This window comes from Galdieria sulphuraria, assembly GCF_000341285.1.
Source record: "Galdieria sulphuraria unplaced genomic scaffold scaf_6, whole genome shotgun sequence".
Classification (NCBI taxonomy): Eukaryota; Rhodophyta; class Bangiophyceae; order Galdieriales; family Galdieriaceae; genus Galdieria; species Galdieria sulphuraria.
In genome coordinates this window covers 146,436-169,632 of record NW_005178469.1, presented here as the reverse complement: position 1 = coordinate 169,632, position 23,197 = coordinate 146,436, and the positions used below count along the sequence as shown (strand labels likewise).

General features: G+C 39.1%; 10 protein-coding genes across 11 annotated transcripts; 7 read left to right on the top strand and 3 right to left on the bottom strand.

Moving 5' to 3' along the window:
* Window positions 1–4,249, bottom strand: Gasu_10960 (alpha,alpha-trehalose-phosphate synthase (UDP-forming)). Of its 2 annotated transcripts, none has more exons than XM_005708181.1 (20): window positions 4,052–4,249; window positions 3,866–4,003; window positions 3,657–3,810; window positions 3,430–3,600; window positions 3,322–3,379; window positions 3,133–3,275; window positions 2,960–3,082; window positions 2,824–2,907; window positions 2,608–2,775; window positions 2,453–2,563; window positions 2,108–2,404; window positions 1,914–2,056; window positions 1,697–1,868; window positions 1,475–1,642; window positions 1,077–1,421; window positions 873–1,026; window positions 682–818; window positions 543–633; window positions 320–492; window positions 1–270 (listed from the first exon to the last, which is right to left on the bottom strand). In XM_005708181.1, exons 1-20 carry the CDS (start codon window positions 4,114–4,116, stop codon window positions 217–219), a joined length of 2,949 nt encoding a protein of 982 aa, XP_005708238.1. In that variant the 5' UTR covers window positions 4,117–4,249; the 3' UTR covers window positions 1–216. The 2 variants fall into 2 exon arrangements, with proteins under 2 accessions (XP_005708238.1, XP_005708237.1); XM_005708180.1 differs by having other exon boundaries at window positions 106–270.
* Window positions 4,250–4,369: 120 nt separating this feature from the next.
* On the top strand, window positions 4,370–5,769 carry Gasu_10950 (uncharacterized protein). Its single transcript, XM_005708179.1, has 4 exons — window positions 4,370–4,793; window positions 4,847–5,173; window positions 5,223–5,657; window positions 5,716–5,769. The coding sequence occupies exons 1-4, from the start codon at window positions 4,568–4,570 to the stop codon at window positions 5,718–5,720; spliced, it is 993 nt and encodes a 330-aa protein (XP_005708236.1). The 5' UTR covers window positions 4,370–4,567; the 3' UTR covers window positions 5,721–5,769.
* A 1,017-nt stretch (window positions 5,770–6,786) lies between these two features.
* On the bottom strand, window positions 6,787–7,949 carry Gasu_10940 (uncharacterized protein). The gene is made up of 2 exons (XM_005708178.1): window positions 7,684–7,949; window positions 6,787–7,637 (listed from the first exon to the last, which is right to left on the bottom strand). Exons 1-2 carry the CDS (start codon window positions 7,804–7,806, stop codon window positions 7,278–7,280), a joined length of 483 nt encoding a protein of 160 aa, XP_005708235.1. The 5' UTR covers window positions 7,807–7,949; the 3' UTR covers window positions 6,787–7,277.
* A 40-nt stretch (window positions 7,950–7,989) lies between these two features.
* On the top strand, window positions 7,990–8,490 carry Gasu_10930 (glutaredoxin). The gene is made up of 3 exons (XM_005708177.1): window positions 7,990–8,182; window positions 8,234–8,303; window positions 8,353–8,490. Exons 1-3 carry the CDS (start codon window positions 8,029–8,031, stop codon window positions 8,438–8,440), a joined length of 312 nt encoding a protein of 103 aa, XP_005708234.1. The 5' UTR covers window positions 7,990–8,028; the 3' UTR covers window positions 8,441–8,490.
* Window positions 8,491–8,498: 8 nt separating this feature from the next.
* Gasu_10920 (isoamylase) lies at window positions 8,499–11,319 on the bottom strand. Its single transcript, XM_005708176.1, has 8 exons — window positions 11,031–11,319; window positions 10,533–10,978; window positions 10,290–10,478; window positions 9,935–10,240; window positions 9,581–9,882; window positions 9,380–9,530; window positions 9,030–9,331; window positions 8,499–8,972 (listed from the first exon to the last, which is right to left on the bottom strand). The coding sequence occupies exons 1-8, from the start codon at window positions 11,272–11,274 to the stop codon at window positions 8,597–8,599; spliced, it is 2,316 nt and encodes a 771-aa protein (XP_005708233.1). The 5' UTR covers window positions 11,275–11,319; the 3' UTR covers window positions 8,499–8,596.
* A 583-nt stretch (window positions 11,320–11,902) lies between these two features.
* On the top strand, window positions 11,903–14,777 carry Gasu_10910 (uncharacterized protein). The gene has a single exon (XM_005708175.1). The coding sequence runs from the start codon at window positions 12,001–12,003 to the stop codon at window positions 14,611–14,613; it is 2,613 nt and encodes an 870-aa protein (XP_005708232.1). The 5' UTR covers window positions 11,903–12,000; the 3' UTR covers window positions 14,614–14,777.
* A 195-nt stretch (window positions 14,778–14,972) lies between these two features.
* Window positions 14,973–17,280, top strand: Gasu_10900 (uncharacterized protein). The gene is made up of 5 exons (XM_005708174.1): window positions 14,973–15,092; window positions 15,251–15,956; window positions 16,002–16,106; window positions 16,152–16,445; window positions 16,494–17,280. The coding sequence occupies exons 1-5, from the start codon at window positions 15,046–15,048 to the stop codon at window positions 16,908–16,910; spliced, it is 1,569 nt and encodes a 522-aa protein (XP_005708231.1). The 5' UTR covers window positions 14,973–15,045; the 3' UTR covers window positions 16,911–17,280.
* A 72-nt stretch (window positions 17,281–17,352) lies between these two features.
* Gasu_10890 (endomembrane protein-like protein) lies at window positions 17,353–19,485 on the top strand. The gene is made up of 4 exons (XM_005708173.1): window positions 17,353–17,626; window positions 17,676–17,881; window positions 17,932–18,451; window positions 18,501–19,485. The coding sequence occupies exons 1-4, from the start codon at window positions 17,393–17,395 to the stop codon at window positions 19,449–19,451; spliced, it is 1,911 nt and encodes a 636-aa protein (XP_005708230.1). The 5' UTR covers window positions 17,353–17,392; the 3' UTR covers window positions 19,452–19,485.
* Window positions 19,486–19,512: 27 nt separating this feature from the next.
* On the top strand, window positions 19,513–20,803 carry Gasu_10880 (zinc finger (C3HC4-type RING finger) family protein). Its single transcript, XM_005708172.1, has one exon. The coding sequence runs from the start codon at window positions 19,530–19,532 to the stop codon at window positions 20,766–20,768; it is 1,239 nt and encodes a 412-aa protein (XP_005708229.1). The 5' UTR covers window positions 19,513–19,529; the 3' UTR covers window positions 20,769–20,803.
* A 169-nt stretch (window positions 20,804–20,972) lies between these two features.
* Window positions 20,973–22,805, top strand: Gasu_10870 (uncharacterized protein). Its single transcript, XM_005708171.1, has 4 exons — window positions 20,973–21,444; window positions 21,492–21,579; window positions 21,635–22,094; window positions 22,146–22,805. The coding sequence occupies exons 1-4, from the start codon at window positions 20,981–20,983 to the stop codon at window positions 22,745–22,747; spliced, it is 1,614 nt and encodes a 537-aa protein (XP_005708228.1). The 5' UTR covers window positions 20,973–20,980; the 3' UTR covers window positions 22,748–22,805.
* Window positions 22,806–23,197: the final 392 nt, after the last annotated feature.

Genomic DNA, 23,197 nt, shown 5'->3' with positions numbered 1-23,197 from the left:
AGTCCAACTGTTGAGTTTATTATACAACTCACATAAGAAAGTTGAAGACTCTACCATGTGCAACAGAGATACCATTGTCATCAAACTAAAACAGACATCTTCTTGAACAATATCGCTCCCTTTACTATTGGAATTTTCTACTACCAATATATATATATATATATATATATATATATTATTTAATAAATGCTAAGATGGTCGAATGAACAATCTTTTTTAGAACGATTTCTCGAAAGAAATACTTTTGTCTTCTCGACTAAAATGAAAGTCCTAACAATAAAAGTCAATAAAGCAACTTTTCAAAGTTCTAATAAATTACGTTGACAGTATATGAGCGAGGTGCTCCCATTCTATTCCTTGTGGAAGCTAATGCTGCAAGTAAATCTGCAACTTCATCGTTATCACGGAGATAGTATCGAGCATTGGAAGGCTTTGCTCCGACAGTACAAGTGAAAATACCATCGTGATGCTCACTTGCTTCAAACGTAGTTTCTACAACATCATAAGCGATCGTATTGAACAAAGGATCATACATCACATACCTAGAAAGGCAAACATGTCTTCGTCAGTACGATCATCACCACAGCAGAACACAAAGTCCGGAGTATTGCTTGAAAGCTCATCAAGGATTCTCTATACCAAATATTCAACAAAATAAAAAATCGTTTAGCGACAACATACCTTCACCATGGCACCTTTGTTCACGTCCTTCAAACGGACCTGTACCCATCCATTACCCGTGATAACTTGAACTCCAAATGAACTTAAAACACTTTCAAGATGATCATGCATCTCCTTTGCTTGCCAAGAGCCAAACTCTGAAACAATGTCATGTTCAATTGTCTAGCTATATACAAAGTATCAACACAAACCTGGATCTGCATCAACAAAATGCCAAACAAGACCCGCTGTTTTCTCTTCAATAAAGGAACCATCTGTCCTCTCCGTATAAGAAACCATTATTTCATGTGCAACCTCTAACCAACTCAGATCCGCATCTGGATACATTACTTGCCAAGGTTGGTCCTATACAAGTTGTCAAGCAGTTCCTTCACATTCTATAGGCTAGCACTTACCCTACTCCAACGATAATGGAAACCATGCTCTGCAGCTAATGCAACTCTAGGATGTTGCTCAAATGTTTGTTCTAATACATCTTTGCGGCGACCACTCATAATAAAAACTATGTTCCTGGTGTCTTGAGATAATGCTGCCAAGTTATTCATAACGGCAGATGTTGGAGTTGCCCATGCATGTGCCATTCGATTGGAATGGTTGCCGGAGCGAGTTAAAGTCCCGTCGTAATCCAAAAGAAGTAGACGTCTCTGAGATTTCTGAAATTTATGGAGTACCATATCCGTTGAGAGATGTCGGAAACCTTCAAATTCCAACAATCGAAAGCCTACACCAAAACCAAGTCCCTGGTCAAAACATAAGCAAGGTATTGGCCATGAATTTCAATAACAAGACCAACCAATTTTGTGACTCGATTCACTGGTTCAGAAGCTCTTTCCAAGTCTGCCAAAAAGGACTCTGCCCATTCCATGGTTGAATGAGCTGTGACGTATTTGTAGTCTGCATGAAGCTTTCGACTTATTTCATTTTGATCAAGTTGCATCACACGGTCTATAACGCTTGCGACCTGTTATAAGAAACCAATCTCAAAATTGTCTACAACAGTACTGAACGTATTTACCTCTTCTATGTTCCAAGGATTTACACGAACAGCACCTGAAAGAGCTCGAGAACATCCAGTAAACTCACTCAAGATCAGCTGTCCCTTTCCTTCTGATGCTGAAACAATATATTCATAAGGAACCAAATTCAAACCGTCTCTGATGGGGGTAAGAAAGAAGGCATCTGCTCGACTTTGTGGCAATTAGAAATACAAAATAAGATAGCAAAATACAAACCTATACATGGCAACTCTCTCATCAAAAGATATTTCTCTCTCAAAATACATGACAGGTAAATAACTTTGACTGCCATAGCGCTCATTGATTTGATCAACAAGGGAACGAATTTCATTCCGGACATTTTCCTTTACTCGAGAAGTCTAAAAATTTGAAATCAGAAAAGGAGGAGCGTGAATAATTATTGGAAATACCTTTGGGATGGCCACTTGATTAAGAACAATTCTATTTCGATATGACGGATAATTCGCCAATAGAAAGTCAAAAGCCGTAAGTTTCAGAGAAATTCCTTTTACAACGTCCAAATCATCGATGGCACCGAGGACTATCTTATCCTTAAATTTCTGTTTCAGTTCCTCTGTTTTAGATACAACTTCCGGCTTCTTCTGATACTCCTGGAAACGTTTCGGGTCTATTCCAATGTGACTTACGCGAATCATCACATGTCGACCACCATATTCCACACCTAAACTTCCACGCCGACTTTCATGCTATTGCATATTAAGTAATTCAAACTTCTCTATCATTAAACAACTGACCTCAAGATTCAAAAGTCGCGTACAAGCGCTTAGAAAGTGTCTAGCATAATCGAATAAATGAAAACCCAAAAGTGAGGCAGAAAGGAGGCCTCTCAAAAGTTCATCACGCACCTAACAATAAGTTCAGAGAACAACAGTGCTTCTATTCAACTTACAGGCAAGGAACGATAAATTTCAGAGGAGGGCCATGGAATGTGCAAATAGAAGCCTATCTTCGCTCCTGATAGCTTTCTACGAAGTTGAGAAGGGAGAACCATCAAGTGATAATCATGGATCCATATGAGATCACTTTCGTGATACACACCTACGACAACATCTGCAAACTACAGTGCCATGAATAGCAGGACTTGACATAAACGAGTAATTCTTACTTTTCGATTGACAAGACAGTAAACATGCCACAAGCTACGGTCAAATTGTTTAGTTCGTCCTCCATCATCCGTGACCTGTATTATCTATTTTCCAATTCTTTAAAATACTAAAAACAGTTCCTATGCAACTTCATACCATGTGAAAAAGAGGCCAAAGAACGCCTTTGCAGAAACCTTGATAGAACTTTGTCAATGTCGCCTTTGGCACAAACACAGGAATACAGGAGAATCGATCCATAAGTGTTTGAGTGACTCCCTCCTGTAACACAGTAAAACTAGATTGGCGCTACATAATGTCGATAACAGTACCTCCTCGTCTTCAGGAATATCGTCCTCACAGTTTAGAATACCTATCCAGTAAAAGCGGATTTTCCCTTGGAGACCGTCTCGAAGACCAACTGAAGTCAAATAAAGCGCATCATCATCCCATTTAAAGCTCCATCCGTTTGACGCTACAGAATAGTTATATAGCAGAAGGTAATTAAATAGATGACTTACTTCTCTTTGCTATAACAGGGAGTCGGTAAAGAACAATTAATAACTTACTGGGAAGCCCCTAATGTAGAATCATAAGTATCTCTAGACTACAAACGCTGTTAAAATTACTCTAGAAGATGGAGAACTTGTTGATGAAGAGGAAGCTTGCGAAGACGAGGGTGCCTCAAGGCGCGAAAACACATGACCGTAATCTACGCGAATACGAGCTTCGTTCATTTCATTAAAAAGCTCGTCAAATTTTCTATCGTCTACCCGCATAAAAACTCCACTAGTTTTCAACTATAGAAACAGACGCCTGTTTATCAGTCATTCTTTTACAGGTAAAACAACAGTACCCTTCGATTAGCCTCGAAGTCTTCCCATCTTACAAACCTTGGTGGGTGCGGATCTTCGCTGAAAAATTGTGCTTCTTTTTGTCCGTCCTCTAGCGACTCTCCCCCTGCGCTCATAGCGACGTCAAAGTCGTCACCATAATCAACGATGCAATATCTATCAAAAAAGCCTCAGGAACTACGAGATAAAAGAAACTTAGACAAATGATTACTTGTAATTAATCCAAGTGTTACAAGGTAGCGTAACGGAACAAGACCAACGGGGGTACTTTTTAGAGTTTGTCCAAAGAGGTATGCCCCTAGCGGGATCCCAGGCACCTAACGCCTCCGCGTCTCCTACAAGAGCCAACCTGAAATCACTTTTAGAAGAGGTTCTGTGTTTTAGAGGAAGTCCAAACCTCTCCCCTCGTTGGGTTTCACAACGAACGTGAAACTTCACGGTAGTTTTTGCACTTTGTTCCATTCTGACCAGTAAAATTCTTTCTCTAGTCTTACTTGGCCTCTCAATTTAAAACTCTGTTAGGACTCTTCAAACGGTCTCAGACTGTTCTAAACTGCTCTCCCTTGGACAACATGGTGTGAACCCCCACAAGTTCTTAAAATCAAAATATGTGATATGAAATTGTCTCATTTACTGGTACTACGTTTCGAAAGAGTGGTACACATGAACACTTTGTAACTTTTATTATCTTTCTTCAGATATCTTGGCTTCTTTCTTAAAGCTAGCGAAAAGCATTGTTCCTACAAATTACAACATTTCAGTTTGTGTAAGTTGTTCTCTCCTATTAGAAGAAATTTCCAATCGGAAGATTTCCCAAAGTCAACAAACGTGTCTAGATCAATTCAAAGACACTCAAGACGCTGTTCAACAAGGATTATCAATCATTTTCAACTTGGATCTTCTTTAAGGATTCATGTCGAAAGGTGATATGGCATGTTTACAACCTACATTCGAGCACCGCATTCAAGGCGCAAGTCCTTCTCTGCATAGTTTCGGTAAAAGAAGGTCATGGGGAGTTCAAAACCTCGGTCTAGGATTGCTTACAAAGCAAGACAGTAGTTATTTGAAACTAAGTAACCCAGATTTGATACAAATGGTGATATTAGTAGAAGAATGGACAGAAAGCAAGGATACTTCAGGTGAGACTTGATAGAATTTTTGTGCACACTAACATCTTCTGGGTATATATTAGGACTTGAAGCCAAAAAAGAGAAAATTTTTCAAAGTGCCAGCGAATTTTTGAGAGGAGGCGAATTACTAGCATTCGCTATTCGAAAAAGACTCAAAGTACAAGATGAAGACGTCTTGAATCGAGCCTTACAATTGTTGAAAGATGCTGTGCAAAATATTCCTGGCTTTTTCAGAGATATTGCTACAGATAAGTTTTTCCGAAGACTTTGGAGGATAGTGGTCCCAGACTACAAGGAGCCCGTCTCGACGCGACTCCGCAAGACTCTCACCCTAACAAATGCTGAAGACATCATAAAACAACATCGTTCTATTTCTTCCGAGATGAAAGGTGAGCGAAATGAAAAATAAACTTAATACTCTCATAGAAAATATATTAGAAATGGTAATGATGTTGATAAGAGCATGGGCAGAAGAGCTTGAAGCATCCTCCTCTTTATCCATGGATCCTGCCGCCGTCTTCTGGATGGAACGCTTTCACAGCAAAAATCTCAAGTACCACTTTCCAGAAGTTCGACACGAAGGAAAGCCTTACGTATATGGAACAAGGGCTCTTAAAAGTATTCCTAGTTCAGTCTTATCACTACTCATATCAAACAGAGCTAATTCATCTTCAAGCAGCCAAAGTAGCTCGACTTGTATATCCGATAGTCAGGAAGAAATGTTGCTAGGAAGAAACATCAAATCGTTGGAGTCAGATATTCTTGTTCTCAAAGAACTTCTTATGAAGACGGATGATATTTCAGAATTGGCAGATGACGATCATGCTATTCATCTTCTAGTGCAAGCACGACTGGCCTTAAAAAAACTTACTGGTTTAAACGCCAAAAGCAACACTTTCAAGTCGGCTGAAATGGAAGCTCTCAAATCTAGCATAATTGAAGTTTTAGAAATCTTCGACAACAAAAGAAAGGGTCACAAGAAGACTACCAAGGAGGATTTGCGACTGGAAATTCCAAAATACCCAAACAGTGCAAAAAGAGTCTATGAAATCAGTCCACAACCATCTCCAAAAAGTTCGACTACAGAAGATATTTCCCCTCGAAACTCCGAAATAACGACAAACCTTGATGATCTTTTGTCGCTTGGTCTACCTTCTTCCGAAAATGTCGGTTCGTAGCAGAAAGTTCTTATTTGGTCAATAAATCTTCCGCTCACAGGTATTTTCAAAAGAAGAGGTGTTCAAAAGCTTTATGTTTGAAACAAGATACTTTAAAGTGTGAAAAGTCATTTGTACTTGAAGTGAGACACCTATTACAAAACTTAGTTCTTTCAAATGAAGCAAGAATAGACAAACTGTCACTGGAATCAGATAGGAGCGAAAGACACTGTAAAGGTTTTCATGGAAACGAAATCCTCAAAGTGAACTATTGCTCATCACCTCCAACCGAATAAGTAACTTTGGCTATCTACATACCTCTTTCACAACAAATGGTCGTCACGGCGGCCCTGCGAAGAGAATTTGACGGAATCCTTTTTGGTATGTTTGATTTTCATATTTCTTTGAGGATGGACCTGCTCTTTCAATGGAACTGGTTGAATCTTGTTTAAGGCACTTTATCCTGTTCCAATTTGTAACGCCATATATGCTTCTGTGACAAATTCGAATAAAGCTAACATATCAAGCAACTACATCTACGGCTCACTTTTACAACAGAAAATGAAATAAAAACTCAAAACTATGGTGAAATTTTTAGAATGTAGGACTTTTCTAGACTTGGAAAAGTTATCTTTTGTTTAAAAGCGTTCAGGAAAGGAGACCTTGCATCACCATATAACCTCATTACAAAGGCAATATTTATCTGAAGGTATTTTTCATAACGGTGAATTTTGAAACCATAGAAAGACTTGTTCCATTTGTAGCGGAACAGATAGACTTGAAAAGAAGGAGACATTCCGAAGAGTTATAGGATAGACTAAAGAAACCATCTATCATGCCAAGCAGTTGGAAAAGAATAGTTTACTGGTAGTTAAATAAAAGATTCCTCATCAAATAATATTTTGGTGTTGTTCTCAAATTACGTAGAAGAGTATTGTGGAAAGGGATGGAGCATGATAAAAATTTCAGATTATAATGGAGAATTCAAGGCTGCTTGAGGAAGAGCTCATAATAACTGAATATTTAAATCGACATTTATAAATATTAGACAATCCTGAGATTTCATATAGACATATCCACTGCAATGGAATTCTTTTCTAAAGAAAGCAGCGTTTCCTAGTCTTGTTGCAAAGGAAACCAACTGAAAGTGCCACAACAAGAACAAGTCTAAAAATTCCCCACTTGTCAAACTGACACTTTGTCATTTTTATTGGATTTTGATATAGTCGCGTTAGCGGAAGACTCTGGAGGTATATCTCCACCAGTTCCTTTCACAAGTAGCTCTCATTGTACTTACTATTTTATAGTAAATTTGAGCTCATCCAACTAGTAATACTCAACTAGAAACGGCCTCAAAGTTGGTAGCAATTCCGCTAAGAAGCAACAAATTGTCAAAGTTGCCATCAGTGACGTTTCTTTCGTCATCCACGTTAACTCTTTTGCTACCTTCTGCTTTTAAAACTATCTTTGAATTGGGTCTTTTGTGCATCGTTTTATTGACCTTTTTTCTTTTTCGTTGTTCGTTTGGTTCCTTGGGATCTGTATCCAACCTTTTTGTCTTCCCTTTGACTTCTTCTTGTCTATTCTCCTGAGCTAGGCAACGAAGCCACCACTCATCAAAAAGGCTTTTCTGTTTCGTACAGACGCATACTTTAGAAAAGAATTGAATAGGTTCGCTGGATTCCAACCACCCAATCTGTTGAATGGTAAGTTTCATATCAGAGAGTTTTCTTTGTACTTACTGGACATTGTATCAAAATCAATTCTGAAATTTGACTCGGAATAACAAATGGACAGCCATTTTCATAGCACCTTTTGAAAGAACCTTTACAAAAGAATCTCCACTTCGACTTGGCAGTCCTCATATTCAAGAATTTCTTTTTGCAATACACAAGCAGCTATTTATTGTTATGTACAATTTTACATAAACAAAACATTGACTATTCTCTAGTCATTTCAGTAACAAAGAAAACAGCAAAAGACAGAAATTCATCTCTTCATTGTAGACTAATGACTATGCCATATCTTTGGAGGGCTGGACTTGAAAATTGCGCCAAATTAATTTGTCTTTCGTTCACACTAGTGACATGTCCACTTCACAAAGAATTCAACAGTTGATCGCTTCAGCTTTTGTAGTAGTTTTTTCAAAGTCCTATTGTCCTTTCTGTGATAGAGTGAAGCGTATTTTTCGGACTTTAGGAGTATCTTTCAAAGTAATTGAATTGGATCAGGAAAAGGACGGTATGTTTCTCTTTTAACTTCTCCTCTGTAAACTGTTGACTTTCAGTCAAGGTGCAGCTATGCAGACTGCTCTATATGAATTGACAAGACAGAGAACAGTTCCAAATGTCTTCATTGATGGGTATGAATAGTTTGTAACTTTTTGTTCAAAAGGTTGATAACTTGTGCAGACAACACGTGGGTGGCTGTGATCAGGTAATGGAACTAGAAAGAAAGGGAGCTTTGAAAAAGTTACTGGAGCCTGCATTAACAGTTTAAATAAAAGTCTCGCGCTAAACTATGGTTTTATTAAAAGAGCCAAAGCTGTGGAAGCTGCTTCTGACAAGGGATATGTTTACAGTGTACCACTAGAACATAATTATAACAAACGATATGAAGGGTGATAAACGATATGGGGATCAATACAGTATATCTTTAGCCCGTAAAACTTGCTGGGCCACTTTTTCTCGTAGTTAAGTACTCCGCCCTTAAGTTGATAGAAGAACTAGATTCTTTCAGCTTGTAAGGTTCCGTCAAGGGCTCCAAACTTTCCGCATCTATATCGTGAACAAAGCCAGGCACACATAATGCTGCAAGGTTTCGTTTGATTTCATTTTCTTCTTCTTCTTCTTCCTCTTCTGGTATATCTTCCAATACCTCATTTTCAGCGATGAAGTCTTCATCGTGGTATGGCGAATACAAAATCAAAACACCGTAGGATTTCAGAGCATATATACCATCACTTGCGACTTCAAGTTCTTCGTCAGGAAAATCCTGAGGTGGTGATAAAGTTGTGTCTAAAATAAGATACCTATTGGATAGCAATCAATGCGACGTCGCAAGGTTGATTGTAAGATATTCTTCCTACCATTTGTTATGAGTGCTTGGAACAGCTATCTTTCTTTCTTCAGCTCCAGCATTGAATGCAAAATAAATGTTCTCCTTTGCAGTGTCATCATGTAAGGTATATGCAATAAAATTGTATGATGACTTCCAATTGGGTCGGTAAGGTTCCACTCCATGCCATGTTATAACTTGCTTATTCATAAACGAATTTCGTCTAAACACCTCATGATCTTTTCGAAACTTGATCAATTTTCTTGTGAACCTTAGCAGTGAACCCTTTTCTTCTTTACATTTTGTCCAATTAAACCAAGAGATCTCATCATCCTAGAGTATTCTATGAATATCACGCAATCATCTATTATCTCTACGTACTTGGCACCAGGTGTTATTATTACCATTCTTGGTATGTCCATACTCATCACCCATCACTATCATTGGCACACCAATGGAAGTTAGTAAGACGGTTAGAAGGTTTTTCATTTGTCTCTGACGAAACTGGTTGATGGTTTCATCCTCTGTAGGTCTTCACAAGGAAACAGTTAACCAATGCTCTTAAAAACAACAACTCCTTACCCTTCTTCACCACAATTCCAAGAATTATTATGAGTCTCACCATCTCGGTTATCTTCTCCATTTGCTTCATTGTGTTTCTCATTGTAACTCACCAAGTCATTTAGAGAGAAACCATCGTGTGCAGTCACAAAATTGATAGAATGTGCAGGTGTTCTTCCTGCTCCATATAAATCTTCGGAACCACAAACCCTTGTAGCAAATTCTGCCAAAGTTCCTGCGTCTCCTTTGATAAAGCAACGTACAATGTCTCGAAAACGCCCATTCCATTCAGCCCACACACCAAAATGAGGAAACGAGCCAACCTTAAAAACAAACATATTCATTACTACTTTTATGTCAAACAATAGTCCATACGTGATATAACCCTCCACAGTCCCAAGGCTCCGCAATTAGCTTTACATCTCGTAAAGCAGGATCCATAGAAAGTGTGTGGATAAGCAATGGTTCCTTCGATTCGCTTCCTCGAGTGTCTCTTGTTAATGCAGACGCAAGGTCGAAACGAAAACCATCAACTCCACATTCAAGACTCCAATAACGAATGGAGTCATGAATCAATTGTGCCACAATAGGATGATTGGCATTGAATGTAATTCCGCATCCGGTATAATCCATAAAATTCCCGTCTTGATTCATTATATAATATGTACCTGCCGCTAGACCCTACGAAAACATGTCTCCATTTCTTTCAATATGAACAATTTAAGCATACTTTAAAATGATAGAACCCTTCGCCAAATTCCGCAGTATGGTTATACACAACATCTAAGATAACTTCGATTCCTGCCCTATGCAACTCTCGGACCATAGTTTTAAACTCAAAGACTGCTGCACCCAATACATTGCCAACACAGTATCGATTCATAGGAGCAAAAAAACCCACTGTACTATATCCCCAATACTTTCAAACAAAACAATTCAGCTCTTGATCCAGTGCATAGACTGTTCCACATACCTGACAGATAGACTTTCCAAGTTCGCTGCCTTTCATAGGCCATTCTTTTTCGTTGAACTCAAAAACAGGCAATAATTCAACAGCATTTACTCCAAGCTCTTTTAAGTAGGGTATCTTCTCCACAATCCCTAAGAAAGTCCCTTTGTACTGTACTTCGGAATCACAGTTCATTGTGAACCCTCGAACATGGAGCTCATAAATAATCAGATCTTTCAGAGGTATATGTGGAGCACAAACACCTTCCCAGTCAAATAATAGGCTCTTCTTGGAAGGTATCACTCCTCTCGGAGAGTACTCAACTGAACGATCATTAAACTGGTCGACAAGTGATGAAGAAATGATTTTGGCATACGGATCAAGACATATATTCTTTCCAAAACGACTGTGTGGTTCAGCTCCAATTCGCCACATGTATTCATACCCTTCCAGTAAAGGGTGTATATGTACTTTAAACAAAAATTGGTTAATAAGGAATTCTACAAACTTAAAAACACTTACTGTGCCAAACTTGTCCAGTTCTGTTCATTTTCGTATCCAGAACCAGTTCTGCCCTTCGGATATCTCCTTCTCCACTGCGTTTGTGCTCGTGGGGAGGATAGAGAATGAGAGCAACCTCCTCGGTTTCTTCAGTATACACAGCAAAGTTGGCTCCTTGTGCATACTTGGAAACTCCAAGTGGAAACGGTTTCCCTACACCTACCCTGAGTTCTGCTGCCCAGGACTCTTTTCTATGAGCGTCCATAGTCTGTCAGTCAGGAGATTGCGAAATTTCCGTTAATATCGGAAGGAACATTCATGTTTTTAGATCCTTATTTGAAGTAATATCTAAATAATTTATTGACTTTTGTTCTAGAACGGCGTAAATGGAGAAACAAGAATACAAATTTTATATGTTATAAATAGTTCTTGGTTCTATCTCATGAAAATTTAAGGGAAGCTCTTTGGAGTAAGAAGTGCTATGCAACCTTCCATTGGCTCGTGAAGACTATGGTTAAGGAAGAAATGAAAAAAATTTAAGAGGCAATGAAGGGTAGAGAACCTTTTATAAATGTATATCACTTCAGAAACATCTCTATCATGAATCCATTAGCAGTCTCAACATTTCTTTCGTTTTGCTTGTAACAAAGCCTTTTGAGAGTCTTGCAAGTGTTCATTCAAAATGGGTTTCTAACTTTTCATTTGGAACTTGTTTGGAGCTATTTGACTGAACCGTTCTTTTGTATACTTGGCAAAGTTCTTGAAAGGCTCTTTAGTAAGAAGTGGGTAAACCTATGGATATACCTTTTATATTCAGGGAGGAGTCTTCAATATATCGTGAGCCATGAAAAATGGAATCGATATGTAACCTCATAAATGCAAAATATCTGAGTTGTTGAAGTCATCCAACGATTCCATTGTCTCCCAATTTCAGCTGAATTGAAGCAACCCATATATTTAAATTGTTTCCCGCCAATTCAGAACTGTTGGCATGGCAAGCAGCTACAAAAGGTTTATGAGTATACAACAAAAGAAACAAAATCAAAGTACTCCAAAACCTTCGAGAAGACACAGTAATCCTGAAAATCATTCTAGCTCAACAAAGGACACGCCTCCGATAAAAGGAAATATTACAGACGCAAGTGGAAATACAGTTGGTGACAGATTTTCTACGTCTTCACAAAGAGGAAGCCATGAAAATGACTATTTGCGTTCTAATATGTTTCAACGCGAAACCAAGAAAGATAATTTGAGCAGAAACTCTTCATACTCTGGCAGTAGAAGCTCTCAAAATCCTGAAATTGCCGAATCTCTGGGGAAGCTAGAAGAGTACAAGCTCCTTTCTCCATATATTCCCCAAAAACTTTCACCTACAAGCTATACGGATAAAATTTCTTCACCTTCAACTATTTTGCCTAAGAATTATACGAGCAATAGTACCATAGACAAGGCAGAGGGCCAAACTCACCCAAATTTAGTTCCTCGAACTAGTGATGTTTTACAAAATGAGTTGAACAATGAGGTTAAAAATACTGAAGAGCATGTTTTAACTGAGAAATTTTCTAACCGAAATGAACTTGGTGGTCTCATATCAGAGTACAAAGCAAACTATGTCGTATCTCCCGGGCCAAGGACAAGAAGCTTCATCGATACGAGTACTGATGTAGCATCAAAAAGCAGTATGTTAGACAATAGCAGGTCATTTATTGTGGATGTAAGGTCTGCCGAAGAATCTCAAGTGCTTTCCTTGAAAGCTTCCAGTCGACATACCTCAACACAAGGTTCTGCGATTGCACAAGGCTTGAACGATGATCGACAAAAAGGAAGTGCTACAAGTTTGATAGAATTGGCGGAGAAATATTTAGTACAAGGTAATTGTGTTCGATTTCACTTTCTGAAGGATCTTTTATGCATGACTGCGTACTTAGAATATAACACGACATCGCGGGAGTTGTTTCGAATAGCATCAGCTTCATCCGACGCCGATGACGAAGAAAGAATATTGTTCGTACAAAATGGCTTCGTTCCTAAATTGGTCGAGATCTTTGACAGAGAGTACAATGTTTCTGAAGGAACGAATGTTGTCGAAAAAGTTCACGTCGCATCTATTGCCGGAAATTTAGCGCTTACTGAAGCAAACGAGGAAGTTATTGCCGCCTCGGGTCTGCTTGAACGTTTCATCTTTGTGATCAAAGCCTTGTCGCCCTATAACTCCTTAGATCACCTCACTTTGAACTTTCTGCAAGAATGTTGTAGAGCCATAAGAAATCTTTCTGAGAATACGACAACGATGTCTATGATATTACAATCAGACACCATAAGTAATTTTACACTTTTAGTAGCTAATGTATGTAAGCAGAGTCACAGTTGCGTAACTGAAGCTGTCGCTGCTATGAGGAACCTTTGCCGATCAGAAGAGTGTCGTTCTCAGTTGGTGGAATCCAAGGGAGTCACGATAGTTTGCAATATTCTTAGTGAACAAGGCAATACTTCGCCAACAAAACTAAACGCTGAGTTAGTCTCGCAAATTTGTTCTTTCCTTGCCGAGATTGCTATTGATAATCGTGCTGCTAAGCAACTAGTTTCCCATGAAGCGGTCTTTCTGTTATTAGTGCAGAACATGGGTTCTAATATTCCTGAGGTTGCGTTTGAAAGCATCCGCGCCATAGCGAACTGCTTTGCTTCGGAGGGTGCTCAGAAGAAGTTCTCACGAGGTGGCATTGTGGAACAAGTTATCTCAAAACTGGAAAAGTCTGTTGAAGTTGTGTTTGGGTCACCAGGCGACAAGCAAGAGATAGATATCTCTCTTAGAATAGCAATTGCTATCGAGGCTAGCAGGGCGTTAGCCAATCTAGCATTAGGTTTTATTCGTGAAGATTACTCCAAGGCAATTTCAGTAGCAAAAACCTGTGCCGAGATCATTCTTAACGAAGAAGAAGAGAATTTTCCTGCCCCGATTATTAATGTGCTGTTCGAACTACGTGGCGAGTGTTTGCGTTGTGTTGCCAATTTGTCGGAAAACTCCACCATTTGTATTGAACTTTCCAAACATCTATTATCCCATGCCAACCAGAACGTGCTCAATATGTTTCTTCGCAAGTGTATTCAATACTGTGGTGAAACTTTTCGTGACGATGCTGCACGACTCATATCGAACCTACTAGAAATTCCTTGTCTAGAAAGTGAAAGCTCAGTTTTATGCCGCCTAGGAAATGTTCTGTCAGAAATCAATGGAGATCATGGTTTTATTCCTGACCAAAACACATCAAGTGTTCTGATTCCATTTTTAAATTCCTTCACTTTGGATATGAAAGTCGATAAGGATTTCCATGAAAGTGAAGATTCCCAAGCAAATAACACAAAAGTTGCCAGTCGCCTTCCAAAAAACTGTGTGGAACAAGATGTTAATATTACAGGTCCACTGGAGACTTTCATTGAAGAACTTCATCGACTCAAAGAGTTTTGCAAAAGGGCCGAGAAAGCACTTCAAAAAGGTTTGGTGAGGCAAAAAGTTTCAATTGATACTTTGGCCAGTGCATTTGAGCAAGTCTGTGCCACAAGAGAGTGCCTTGATAAACTTTTTACCGATCCTTCATGTTCATGAGATAGAGAGACTAGTCAGCTTTTGGGAATGAATATGAGGTATAGCAATGGAATTTTTTTGTAAAAGCAGAATAAGTTAACTGTACTAGTTAATTTGCCGTGTTTAAGTTTATATGAAGAGATTTCTAATTTGGATGCTTTGAATTCCCCTTTACTAGAAATTAGCAAGGTCCAAGACATACAATTTCCGCCACGTATAGGCACTGTCAAAGTAGTGCAATTCTGCCCTAACCGTTCTTGGTCTGATAGATTATAGCATTCTATTCATTGCTCTAGGACTAGTTGTTATTCAACACACTTTCATCCTTTAGGGTTGCTGACTTTCAATGACATGAATATGAGCCAATTTCTCTCTTTCAGAAATTGGGCCAGATGAATTGTTTTTTGCCGGTTACACAATTTCTAGAAGATTGATGACCCTTAAGTACCATCGATGAGTTGGCCGCGGGAATCCGGTGGTGGTGTTTTTCCCAGTCCGTGGTGAGCGACAAGTGGAAAGGAGGCAGAGGCGAGTAAGAACCCCTACTAGTTTGGGGGAATAATTGAGAGAAGGAAGTAGTATTCCAACAACATCCGTAAGTGTTGAAGGGTCTATTCAGGAATTCCCTGCCGCTGTTGTAGCATACTTCGGTTTCTAGGAATAGACAGTTTCGCGAGAGTTATTTTGAGCAAGGCCAGAAAAACAAGTTTCTCGCCACAATAACTCCAGCCGTTAACAACAGCGAACAAGAATCCGAAAGAATGGAGCACGTTTTTGGGAATCCTAGTAACAGTGAAAACGTAGTAACAAATGAAACTTCAGAAGAGCATCTTAAAGTGAACCAGAAAAGAAGAAAGCGCAAAGTATATAGAGTTGTTCGTGTAAGCTGTGTGAATTGTCGTCAGTCAAAGCAAGCTTGTGACGAATTCCGCCCTTGTGCAAGATGTATTCGACTTGGGCTAGAAGAAATGTGCGTAGACGCTCCTTCATCCCGTCCTAGACCTCTTAGTTCACAAATTCCGAATCCAAACGACAAATTATTTTCCAAGGTCCAGATCCATAAGGAACTGGATAGGTTGGCGTCTTTAGGATCAACGCTGTCTTCTGTGGATACGGGAAAATACAACAGCCGCTCAAGTGATATACGAAATAATACAGCAGAAATTTCTCATCTTCTTTCTCCTCTTTTCTCTAATGGAGAACATCTGAGAGATTCGTTTATCTCACGATACTACTCTGGCGAAGGCAGTCACCTTGCAGCGAAATGTCAAGAAAGCGCTCTCAACTTGGGAACAGAGAAGTTAGAGGATACGGTCTTAGAAGCCGTTTATGAGCTTTCTAAAATGATTACACTTTGGGATCAGGTACGAAGGCTATCTTAAACTACATCATATACTTATATTCAACAGGACCTTCAGTCACGTGAACGCCAGTTGAGCACTAAGGAAGAAATTGAAGACATCGCAAAGTCACACTCATTGTTCTGTTATGTTTTAAGAGTATTGAACAAATTTGTAAGTGAGCGTATCTTTCGATATTTTGTTGTTTATGTGAAATAGTTACAACTATGGGGTATTGAATCCTTTTCGGACAACGGAAAGCGAGTTCAGGCTATCTTGCAATCTCTTCAAAACTTGACGAGTGCGAAGCCTGATTATATTTTGAGGATGCGCTCCTATCTTCCTACTCGAAAGGTTAAACTCACTGCTGAGCAGCAGCATGAATTTCTTGCAAATATTCCTATGGCTTGTTTGAAGATGAGCTTGCGGATAGACGACTCGTTTCATAAGGTGGATTTTGCGAACAAGGAAGCTTGCGATCTTTTCTCTGCATCGGAAGAAGACTTATCTATTGTAAGGTAGACTTGAGAACTGTTTTGAGTTTCTGACAGAAATTTTTAGTTAATTGGTTGTAAGGAAACACTTCCTATAGTTCTGGGTGGTATTGATTGGATACAGAAACCCATGTTTCTTCTTCGTCTACTTACGGAAAACACTCTCAAGAGAGTGCAAGTTTATCATTTGGTTACGTTTGATGGTTCCTTGTTCAAGTGCAACGTGAGTTGTTCTGTAGTACTTGGAGATAACTGGGAACCGGATAGTTACATATTTTTGCTCCAGAGCGCAGAAAGACTTGGACAAGATCCGCTTGCAGGATCGTTTCTACATCGAGTAGTTTCTCACGTAAAGTCGGAAAGAATACAGAGTAATATGGACGAGTTAACTAAGGGCTCTCAAAGAAGTCACGAGGTGTTTGCTTCAGGGGAGGCATCAGGGAATTGTTATTCTGTTTCGTCTTCAACAGTTCTCCATATGTGAAACTTTTGATGAAATGATTTCTCGAAGCTTTGTATTTGTGCATTTCTTTTATTATACATGTTTCATGCGTTGTATAGCAGTCTCAGTTTGACCACGATTGTTTAGAGTGTTGTTGATGTTAATACAAGTGTATGCAATTTGTTCAGAATAAAAGCTTATAAGAAGAATCGCCTTGATATATATCTTTTTTGGATAAGATTTTCGTTTCACTTTGTTAGATCTTTTCTACCAGTAGAAATTGGTCAGTCTTGTTATCAATTGCTGTCATTTGCTAACCATGATAAGCGAGTAGTCTCAGTATCTAAAGGAATAATTTACAATCACGCATTCGTGATATATTAACAAGTTTAATATACAACTTTAGCATGATTTTTAAAGGAGATGAGCAACAAGAAAATATATTACTTTCATGGCCTACTTAGGAATGCTTCAGCATCTACATTTGAATTTCTGTTGAATTGCACCGCGCATTAGAATCGGAAATGTCGCACTCTTCAAAGGCTTTATTGTACTCTACGCTACTTGCTTTACATATTTGTCTATGCTATTCCTTTTATCTTCCTGGAATAGCACCTGTGGACTACGAAGAAGGCGCCAAACTCGAAATTGTGGCGAACAAACTTACCTCGCCTAAGAATCCCTTACCCTTCGACTACTATTATTTACCTTTTTGTAAAGGAACTGAGGAAAGAGAACTTCCTGTCAACTTGGGACAGGTATGAAAAGGAAAGAAAGATTTTATTGTTTGACTGAAATAGCTTCAAGTTATTGGTTGGAGAGAGAGCAAAAATAACGCCATATGAAGCCTCCTTGTTGGTGGAGGAGACCTGTAAAGTACTATGTACGAAGACTCTAAACAAAGAAGAAGCAGATAAATTCTCAGAAAAAGTCAAAGAAGGGTATAGAGTTAGACTTAACTTGGATAATCTTCCAATTGTTGTAAAGGCCGAGACTGCCTCTGGACAAGCCTCGTAAGTTCCAACAGACACAGAAGTGCTCGGCTTGACCAGCTCTTACTTAGGTTTCAATTAGGGTACCCTGTAGGTTTCCAGGAAGGTGACAATACTTATATCAACAACCACTTGAGATTCGTCGTTTCCTATCATAAACCGGAAGACAGCAAAAGTCTTGTTTCACGTTCAGGAACGGGTGACGTATATCGAATAGTTGGATTTGAAGTTATTCCTTCTTCGGTGCAGCATGAGTTTTCCTGGGGTAGTGATCGTCCAAAAACATGTCCTGTAACTGTTTCTTCGCAAAGTCGACCACAAAGAGCAGAAAACGGTGCTTCAGTTACCTTTACATACGATGTCGTATTTGAAGAGAGTCCAATCAAGTGGGCCACTAGATGGGATCCGTTATTGAATGCTTCCGAAGAACAAAGACAAATACAGTGGTTTTCTATAATTAACTCGTTGATGATTACACTTTTCTTAACTGGTCTTGTAGCAATGATCATGTTGAGGACCGTGCATCAAGATTTTGCTAGATATAATCGTCTTGAGGAAGATGAAGACATACATGAAGAAACTGGTTGGAAGGTATTCGTTTGCATTGGAAAAATTTTTTTGTTATTTAGTTTTTCTATAGTTAGTTCATGGTGATGTCTTTAGGTCGCCACCGTATCCCAAATTGTTTTCGGTTGTTTGCGGAACTGGAGCGCAGCTTGTAGTTATGGCATTCGTTACATTGGTCTTTGCAGTGTTAGGATTTTTGTCTCCAGCCAATCGAGGAGGTTTGTTGCAGGCAATGATTGCTATGTACATTTTGTCTTGCTCACATTCGGGATACATTTCTGCACGAGTCTACAAAACAATCGGAGGAAAGGAATGGAAGAATGTTACTTTATCTACAGGCATTTTGTTCCCTGCTGTTGTATTTTCAGTTTTCTTCATTATTAACTTATTTGTATGGAGTACCGGTTCTAATGGAGCAGTTTCTTTCTTAACGTTGTTATTACTTCTATTCTTATGGTTTGGAATTTCAATACCTATGGTAGTTCTTGGTGCATATTTTGGATATCGGAAAAAGGCCTATGAGATGCCTGTTAGGACCAATCAGATTGCTCGACAAGTACCCAGGCAGCCATGGTACAGCAACGCTATAACTACGAGTCTCGTTGGTGGAATTCTTCCCTTTGGTGCTGTTTTTATTGAGTTGGTTTTTATTCTCTCGAGCTTATGGCAAAATCAGATATATTATATGTTTGGCTTCTTGTTTGCAGTGTTTTTAATTTTAACTTTGACCTCTGGTGAAATTAGCATTGTTCTTTGTTATCTAAAACTTTGCAACGAAGACTATCGTTGGTGGTGGTATTCTTTCTTTACTTCAGGCTCATCAGCGCTTTATCTGTTTGGCTACAGTATCTTTTATCTTGCCACGCAACCCAATTTTAAGGGTATTGGCTTTGTCTCTATCATTTTATATTTGGGTTACATGTTCCTGATATCTCTTGCTTTCTTCCTTTTGACTGGATTCATAGGATTTTATTCATGCTTCTGGTTTACTAGGAAAATATACTCATCCATAAGAGTAGATTAGTCAACCATGTTAAAGTAAATTTGTGCTTTTCAGATTCCTCCTCATCGAGAAATGAAGCAAGTTGGCACTCTGTAGGCGATGAACACTGCTTCTTCTTGGAACATACTTTTTTGTTCAACTACACTGCTATTACTCGTTTACTTAAACGAAGGGGGAGCTTTATTACTAGAAAGTAAGGATTGTGGGCTTGTAAAGGTAATTTCACATAGTGGGGCAGTCTTCGGTCCCAACCCAGACGAGTTTCCAGTACTGGAGAAGCCTTTGTTTTTGCTTACTGGAACGGGAGAGCAAATAAACGAATTTCCCATTTCTGTCAACCGACTGGGAGAAGCTAGTTCTCATCTGTGGAGTAACTTAGAAGAAGTGGAACTTGGCAATACTGAAAGGCACCAGTCACTGTTGGTAGAAACGAGAAGAGTTGGTGACTGGGTAAACGCACTGAGAAAATGGGGCTTATTTGGGAATGGTGTTTACGAAAATCCAACTGATAAAGAAGAAGGAGTCGACCAAGGTTCGGGAATTGTTGAAGAGTTTCTCAACTTCGGTTGTGAACCATTGAAATCCCCAGACAATATAAAAGGTAAAATACTTGTAGTTGCTAGAGGAAGTTGTTTTTTTTATGAGAAAACCCTCCTTGCTGAAGCCGCGGGTGCCGTTGGAGTAATTGTGATAAATGGCAAGCGTGAGCCTCCTGTACGGATGCGTTCTCCCCTACAATATGACAAACCGTTGAAGGATCCCTCCATTCCTACGATATTGATTTCTTGGGAAGATTTCTATCAGAATATAGCTCCATGCTACAGAAGTAGGACGCCAATATCTGCTTCAATTGATTCGAGAGGCTCAAAGTCTCCTGTTTTTGATAGCAACGATGCTTTAAACTGGGCAATGCTAAAGGCCATGTTCTTTTGGATTATATTTCAATTTACTGTGAATATTTTTAGATACCGGCGTCAAACGAGAAATTTGAACAAGCGCATAAGTGCAGTGCAATCGCTACCTCAATATGTGTATCATGAAGCAGGTCCAGTATATGCAAACTCTCATATGAATCGACGTTTGTGTATTCATATGAGTCACGAAAATATATTGGAAGGAAATCAAGGAATATGTGCAATATGCTTGGAGTCGTTGATTGAGGACGAAGTTGTTCGTAAATTTCAGTGTGGACATATATTTCACAAGGATTGTATTGATCCATGGCTTCTTCAGTCCAATCTTTGCCCGACTTGTAAGAGAAATGTTCTAGGGTTGCCTTTGGCAAATACCAGAGTAACGCTTTCAGAACCTGAAGTGGATGTTCGGGTGGATGATTGAAACCAGTTGTTCATAATAAACTCAATTTAGTTGACAACTCCTGGTCAAATCGTAGGATGCTTCGTTAAATGCCCAATCGAGTCAATTGGACCGTTTGGAAGCGACTTGGCGTTTGCCTGTTTCTGCAACCGACAAGTCTAATATATCTATATGTGAACAGAGACTTGGTTTTATGAAAGAGTGTACTTACGTTCGGTTTGGTAAACAGGATAATGTTTGCCCGAAAAGAGAGTTGGTGGAGTTTGAACGGAAAGGACTATAAGATAGACAGTAGCAACGACTTGGAGCTGGGTCAAGGAGACTCCGAAGCTTCTTCCAGAACAGAAGGATATTATACACCACCAGAGGACGAACCAAAAATAGCTTACTTGGGGAATAATGAACATAGCGACGAACCCACTCAAGGGCAACTATTTCAGTTGTCCAACGTTTCCCTTTCACAAGAGAAGAACGTATTTTCTAGTGAAAGTTTGTATAGTAATTTGGATGATATGAAAAACTCTAGTACTTCAGAAGTGACTTGCTATCTAGAAAACTCAGACGCTGAAACCAACTTGGAACAGTTGAAGCAACTGGGCAACTATTTTTTCACTCAAGGAGACTATGCGGCAGCAATCAACTGCTACGATACAATACTCGAGTCAACACCAAAGAAACTCAGTGTTCTTGCAAATAGGTAAGTTTGTTATGGAAGCACATTTTCTCTTGCTTAGTTGCAATAAGAGCTATGTGCTATTTGAAGTTGGAGAATTTTGATAAAGCAATCCAAGACAGTGAATCTTGCATAGAAACGAACCCAATCTGGCCAAAGGTATGTGCATCTGATATTTTGTTTGTTGAATGATGAAACTTGCAACTCTTTCCAGGGTTATTATATCAAGGGAATAGCACTTCTGCACAAGGGAGATGCAGAAATGGCTGCATCATGTTTTGGTCATGGTTTAGAATTCTGTCCAAGTGATCGAAAGTTGATTGAAGGAAAGCGCAAAGCAATGCATTCTCAGATTGGTGGTAACAGTTCTGAACCGCTTGAAAGCACAAAAGGAAGTGCCTTTCCCTTGTCAAAAAGTGTCACATCGAACAACGAAGAGAGTCAGAATTTTAATTTTACCGGCTCTGTAGAGTGGAAAGACACTGGCCAACAAAATGTGAATGCGACAGAGTTCGAAGCAAGTCAACTCGATAGGATTTCAGATAGAATGGAACATGAAGAAGCGCAGAGAAGAAACCCAGATGACAGGTTGACCCAAAATAATAATATTGGTAAGGTAGAAAGTTTGCTATCAGTTCAGACGGAAGCCTCCCGAATTCTACATGCACCTAACTGTGAGTTGACTTGTTGTTATGAATTTCGTCCAAATTGACAGTATTTTACAGTCTATTCCGTTCTAAGAGTACCGATATCTTGCACTCGTGAAGAAGTTGAACAGAATTATAAAATGTTGTCACATATTTTAAGCTCGTTCGAGCCTAAAGGAGAAAATGTTGAGGCTGCAAATCAGGTTTTAGAGACTGCACATGACGTGTTATCTTCTACCATTAAGAGAAGACTATATCAGCGATTTCTTATGGATAAGAAGAAGAAGAAGAAAAGGAATGCAGATCCGTCAAGTATTCAGAACCATTTGGAGATGACCGAAAGCGGTCAAAATTTCCGATGGCAAATTGATGAAACAGAAGTACCACTTCCCAAGTTTTTGGACTACATTCTACGAATCCGCAACATTGGATGGTTTCTTTTGTTATTGTTGTTTCTCTTATTTCTCCCGCTTATTATTGTCTTGGTTTTGGTGGGAATGATTTTATGGTTTCTATTATCTCCTATCGTAACAGTAATACGTACATGGTACCCAAGTCCTCAAGAGAGATGCAATCAAGAAAGTCATGCAGCTCATGAAGTACATAGTTCGCGATTTTCATTTTTGAGACATCGAAGAATGAGATCGGGAAACTTCCTATGTCTTCCAATCGGATCCTAACTTGTTTAACACTTGCTGACACATTTGTAGAATAAAAATTAAATAGCTTTGCATTGTACTCTTCCCAAGGTCCTGTCGATTTGTAAAGATGTCACAAGAGCAAGTGAACTTGCGCTAAGAATCAGTAACCTTCAAGCGTAATTTCACTTTTTCAAGTAGTAAGCAAAGCGAACTTGCCTCAACACAACAATACTAAACTTATTTGTTTGTTTCAGAACAAGGTTTATAAAAGACAGTTGAACTGTTCCATCTGTCACCTTGCTAGAAATATTATGTCTTTTGCCAGTTTGTGATGTTTTTGAATTTCTCATAATGACACTACTTCACTTGTAGAGCATTGTTAGAGCCACGCTTAGATGTTGTTCAGGTTATATACTCCGTCCTACCTCCCTAATTGTACGGCTATCTAGTTCAAGAGGAGAAGTCATCTTTCTTATGGACTTGTTCATT

Coding starts and splice junctions, on each gene's coding strand:
- Gasu_10960 (XM_005708181.1), bottom strand. CDS start 4,116: ATGGAACAAAGTGCAAAAACTACCGTGAAGTTTCACGTTCGTTGTGAA. Junction 2,564..2,607: donor AAATTTATCGTTCCTTGCCT/GTAAGTTGAATA, acceptor ACTTATTGTTAG/GTGCGTGATGAACTTTTGAG. Junction 271..319: donor CTCGCTCATATACTGTCAAC/GTAATTTATTAG, acceptor TTTTATTGTTAG/GACTTTCATTTTAGTCGAGA.
- Gasu_10950 (XM_005708179.1), top strand. CDS start 4,568: ATGTCGAAAGGTGATATGGCATGTTTACAACCTACATTCGAGCACCGC. Junction 4,794..4,846: donor AGAAAGCAAGGATACTTCAG/GTGAGACTTGAT, acceptor GGTATATATTAG/GACTTGAAGCCAAAAAAGAG. Junction 5,174..5,222: donor TATTTCTTCCGAGATGAAAG/GTGAGCGAAATG, acceptor AAAATATATTAG/AAATGGTAATGATGTTGATA.
- Gasu_10940 (XM_005708178.1), bottom strand. CDS start 7,806: ATGAGGACTGCCAAGTCGAAGTGGAGATTCTTTTGTAAAGGTTCTTTC. Junction 7,638..7,683: donor TGATTTTGATACAATGTCCA/GTAAGTACAAAG, acceptor ACCATTCAACAG/ATTGGGTGGTTGGAATCCAG.
- Gasu_10930 (XM_005708177.1), top strand. CDS start 8,029: ATGTCCACTTCACAAAGAATTCAACAGTTGATCGCTTCAGCTTTTGTA. Junction 8,183..8,233: donor ATTGGATCAGGAAAAGGACG/GTATGTTTCTCT, acceptor CTTTCAGTCAAG/GTGCAGCTATGCAGACTGCT. Junction 8,304..8,352: donor CCAAATGTCTTCATTGATGG/GTATGAATAGTT, acceptor TAACTTGTGCAG/ACAACACGTGGGTGGCTGTG.
- Gasu_10920 (XM_005708176.1), bottom strand. CDS start 11,274: ATGGACGCTCATAGAAAAGAGTCCTGGGCAGCAGAACTCAGGGTAGGT. Junction 9,531..9,580: donor TGGAATTGTGGTGAAGAAGG/GTAAGGAGTTGT, acceptor TTCCTTGTGAAG/ACCTACAGAGGATGAAACCA. Junction 9,332..9,379: donor ATAATAACACCTGGTGCCAA/GTACGTAGAGAT, acceptor AGAATACTCTAG/GATGATGAGATCTCTTGGTT.
- Gasu_10910 (XM_005708175.1), top strand. CDS start 12,001: ATGGCAAGCAGCTACAAAAGGTTTATGAGTATACAACAAAAGAAACAA.
- Gasu_10900 (XM_005708174.1), top strand. CDS start 15,046: ATGAGTTGGCCGCGGGAATCCGGTGGTGGTGTTTTTCCCAGTCCGTG. Junction 16,107..16,151: donor TAAGAGTATTGAACAAATTT/GTAAGTGAGCGT, acceptor TATGTGAAATAG/TTACAACTATGGGGTATTGA. Junction 16,446..16,493: donor CGGAAGAAGACTTATCTATT/GTAAGGTAGACT, acceptor AGAAATTTTTAG/TTAATTGGTTGTAAGGAAAC.
- Gasu_10890 (XM_005708173.1), top strand. CDS start 17,393: ATGTCGCACTCTTCAAAGGCTTTATTGTACTCTACGCTACTTGCTTTA. Junction 17,882..17,931: donor ACTGCCTCTGGACAAGCCTC/GTAAGTTCCAAC, acceptor GCTCTTACTTAG/GTTTCAATTAGGGTACCCTG. Junction 18,452..18,500: donor ATGAAGAAACTGGTTGGAAG/GTATTCGTTTGC, acceptor GTTTTTCTATAG/TTAGTTCATGGTGATGTCTT.
- Gasu_10880 (XM_005708172.1), top strand. CDS start 19,530: ATGAACACTGCTTCTTCTTGGAACATACTTTTTTGTTCAACTACACTG.
- Gasu_10870 (XM_005708171.1), top strand. CDS start 20,981: ATGTTTGCCCGAAAAGAGAGTTGGTGGAGTTTGAACGGAAAGGACTAT. Junction 21,445..21,491: donor CTCAGTGTTCTTGCAAATAG/GTAAGTTTGTTA, acceptor AGTTGCAATAAG/AGCTATGTGCTATTTGAAGT. Junction 21,580..21,634: donor CGAACCCAATCTGGCCAAAG/GTATGTGCATCT, acceptor AACTCTTTCCAG/GGTTATTATATCAAGGGAAT.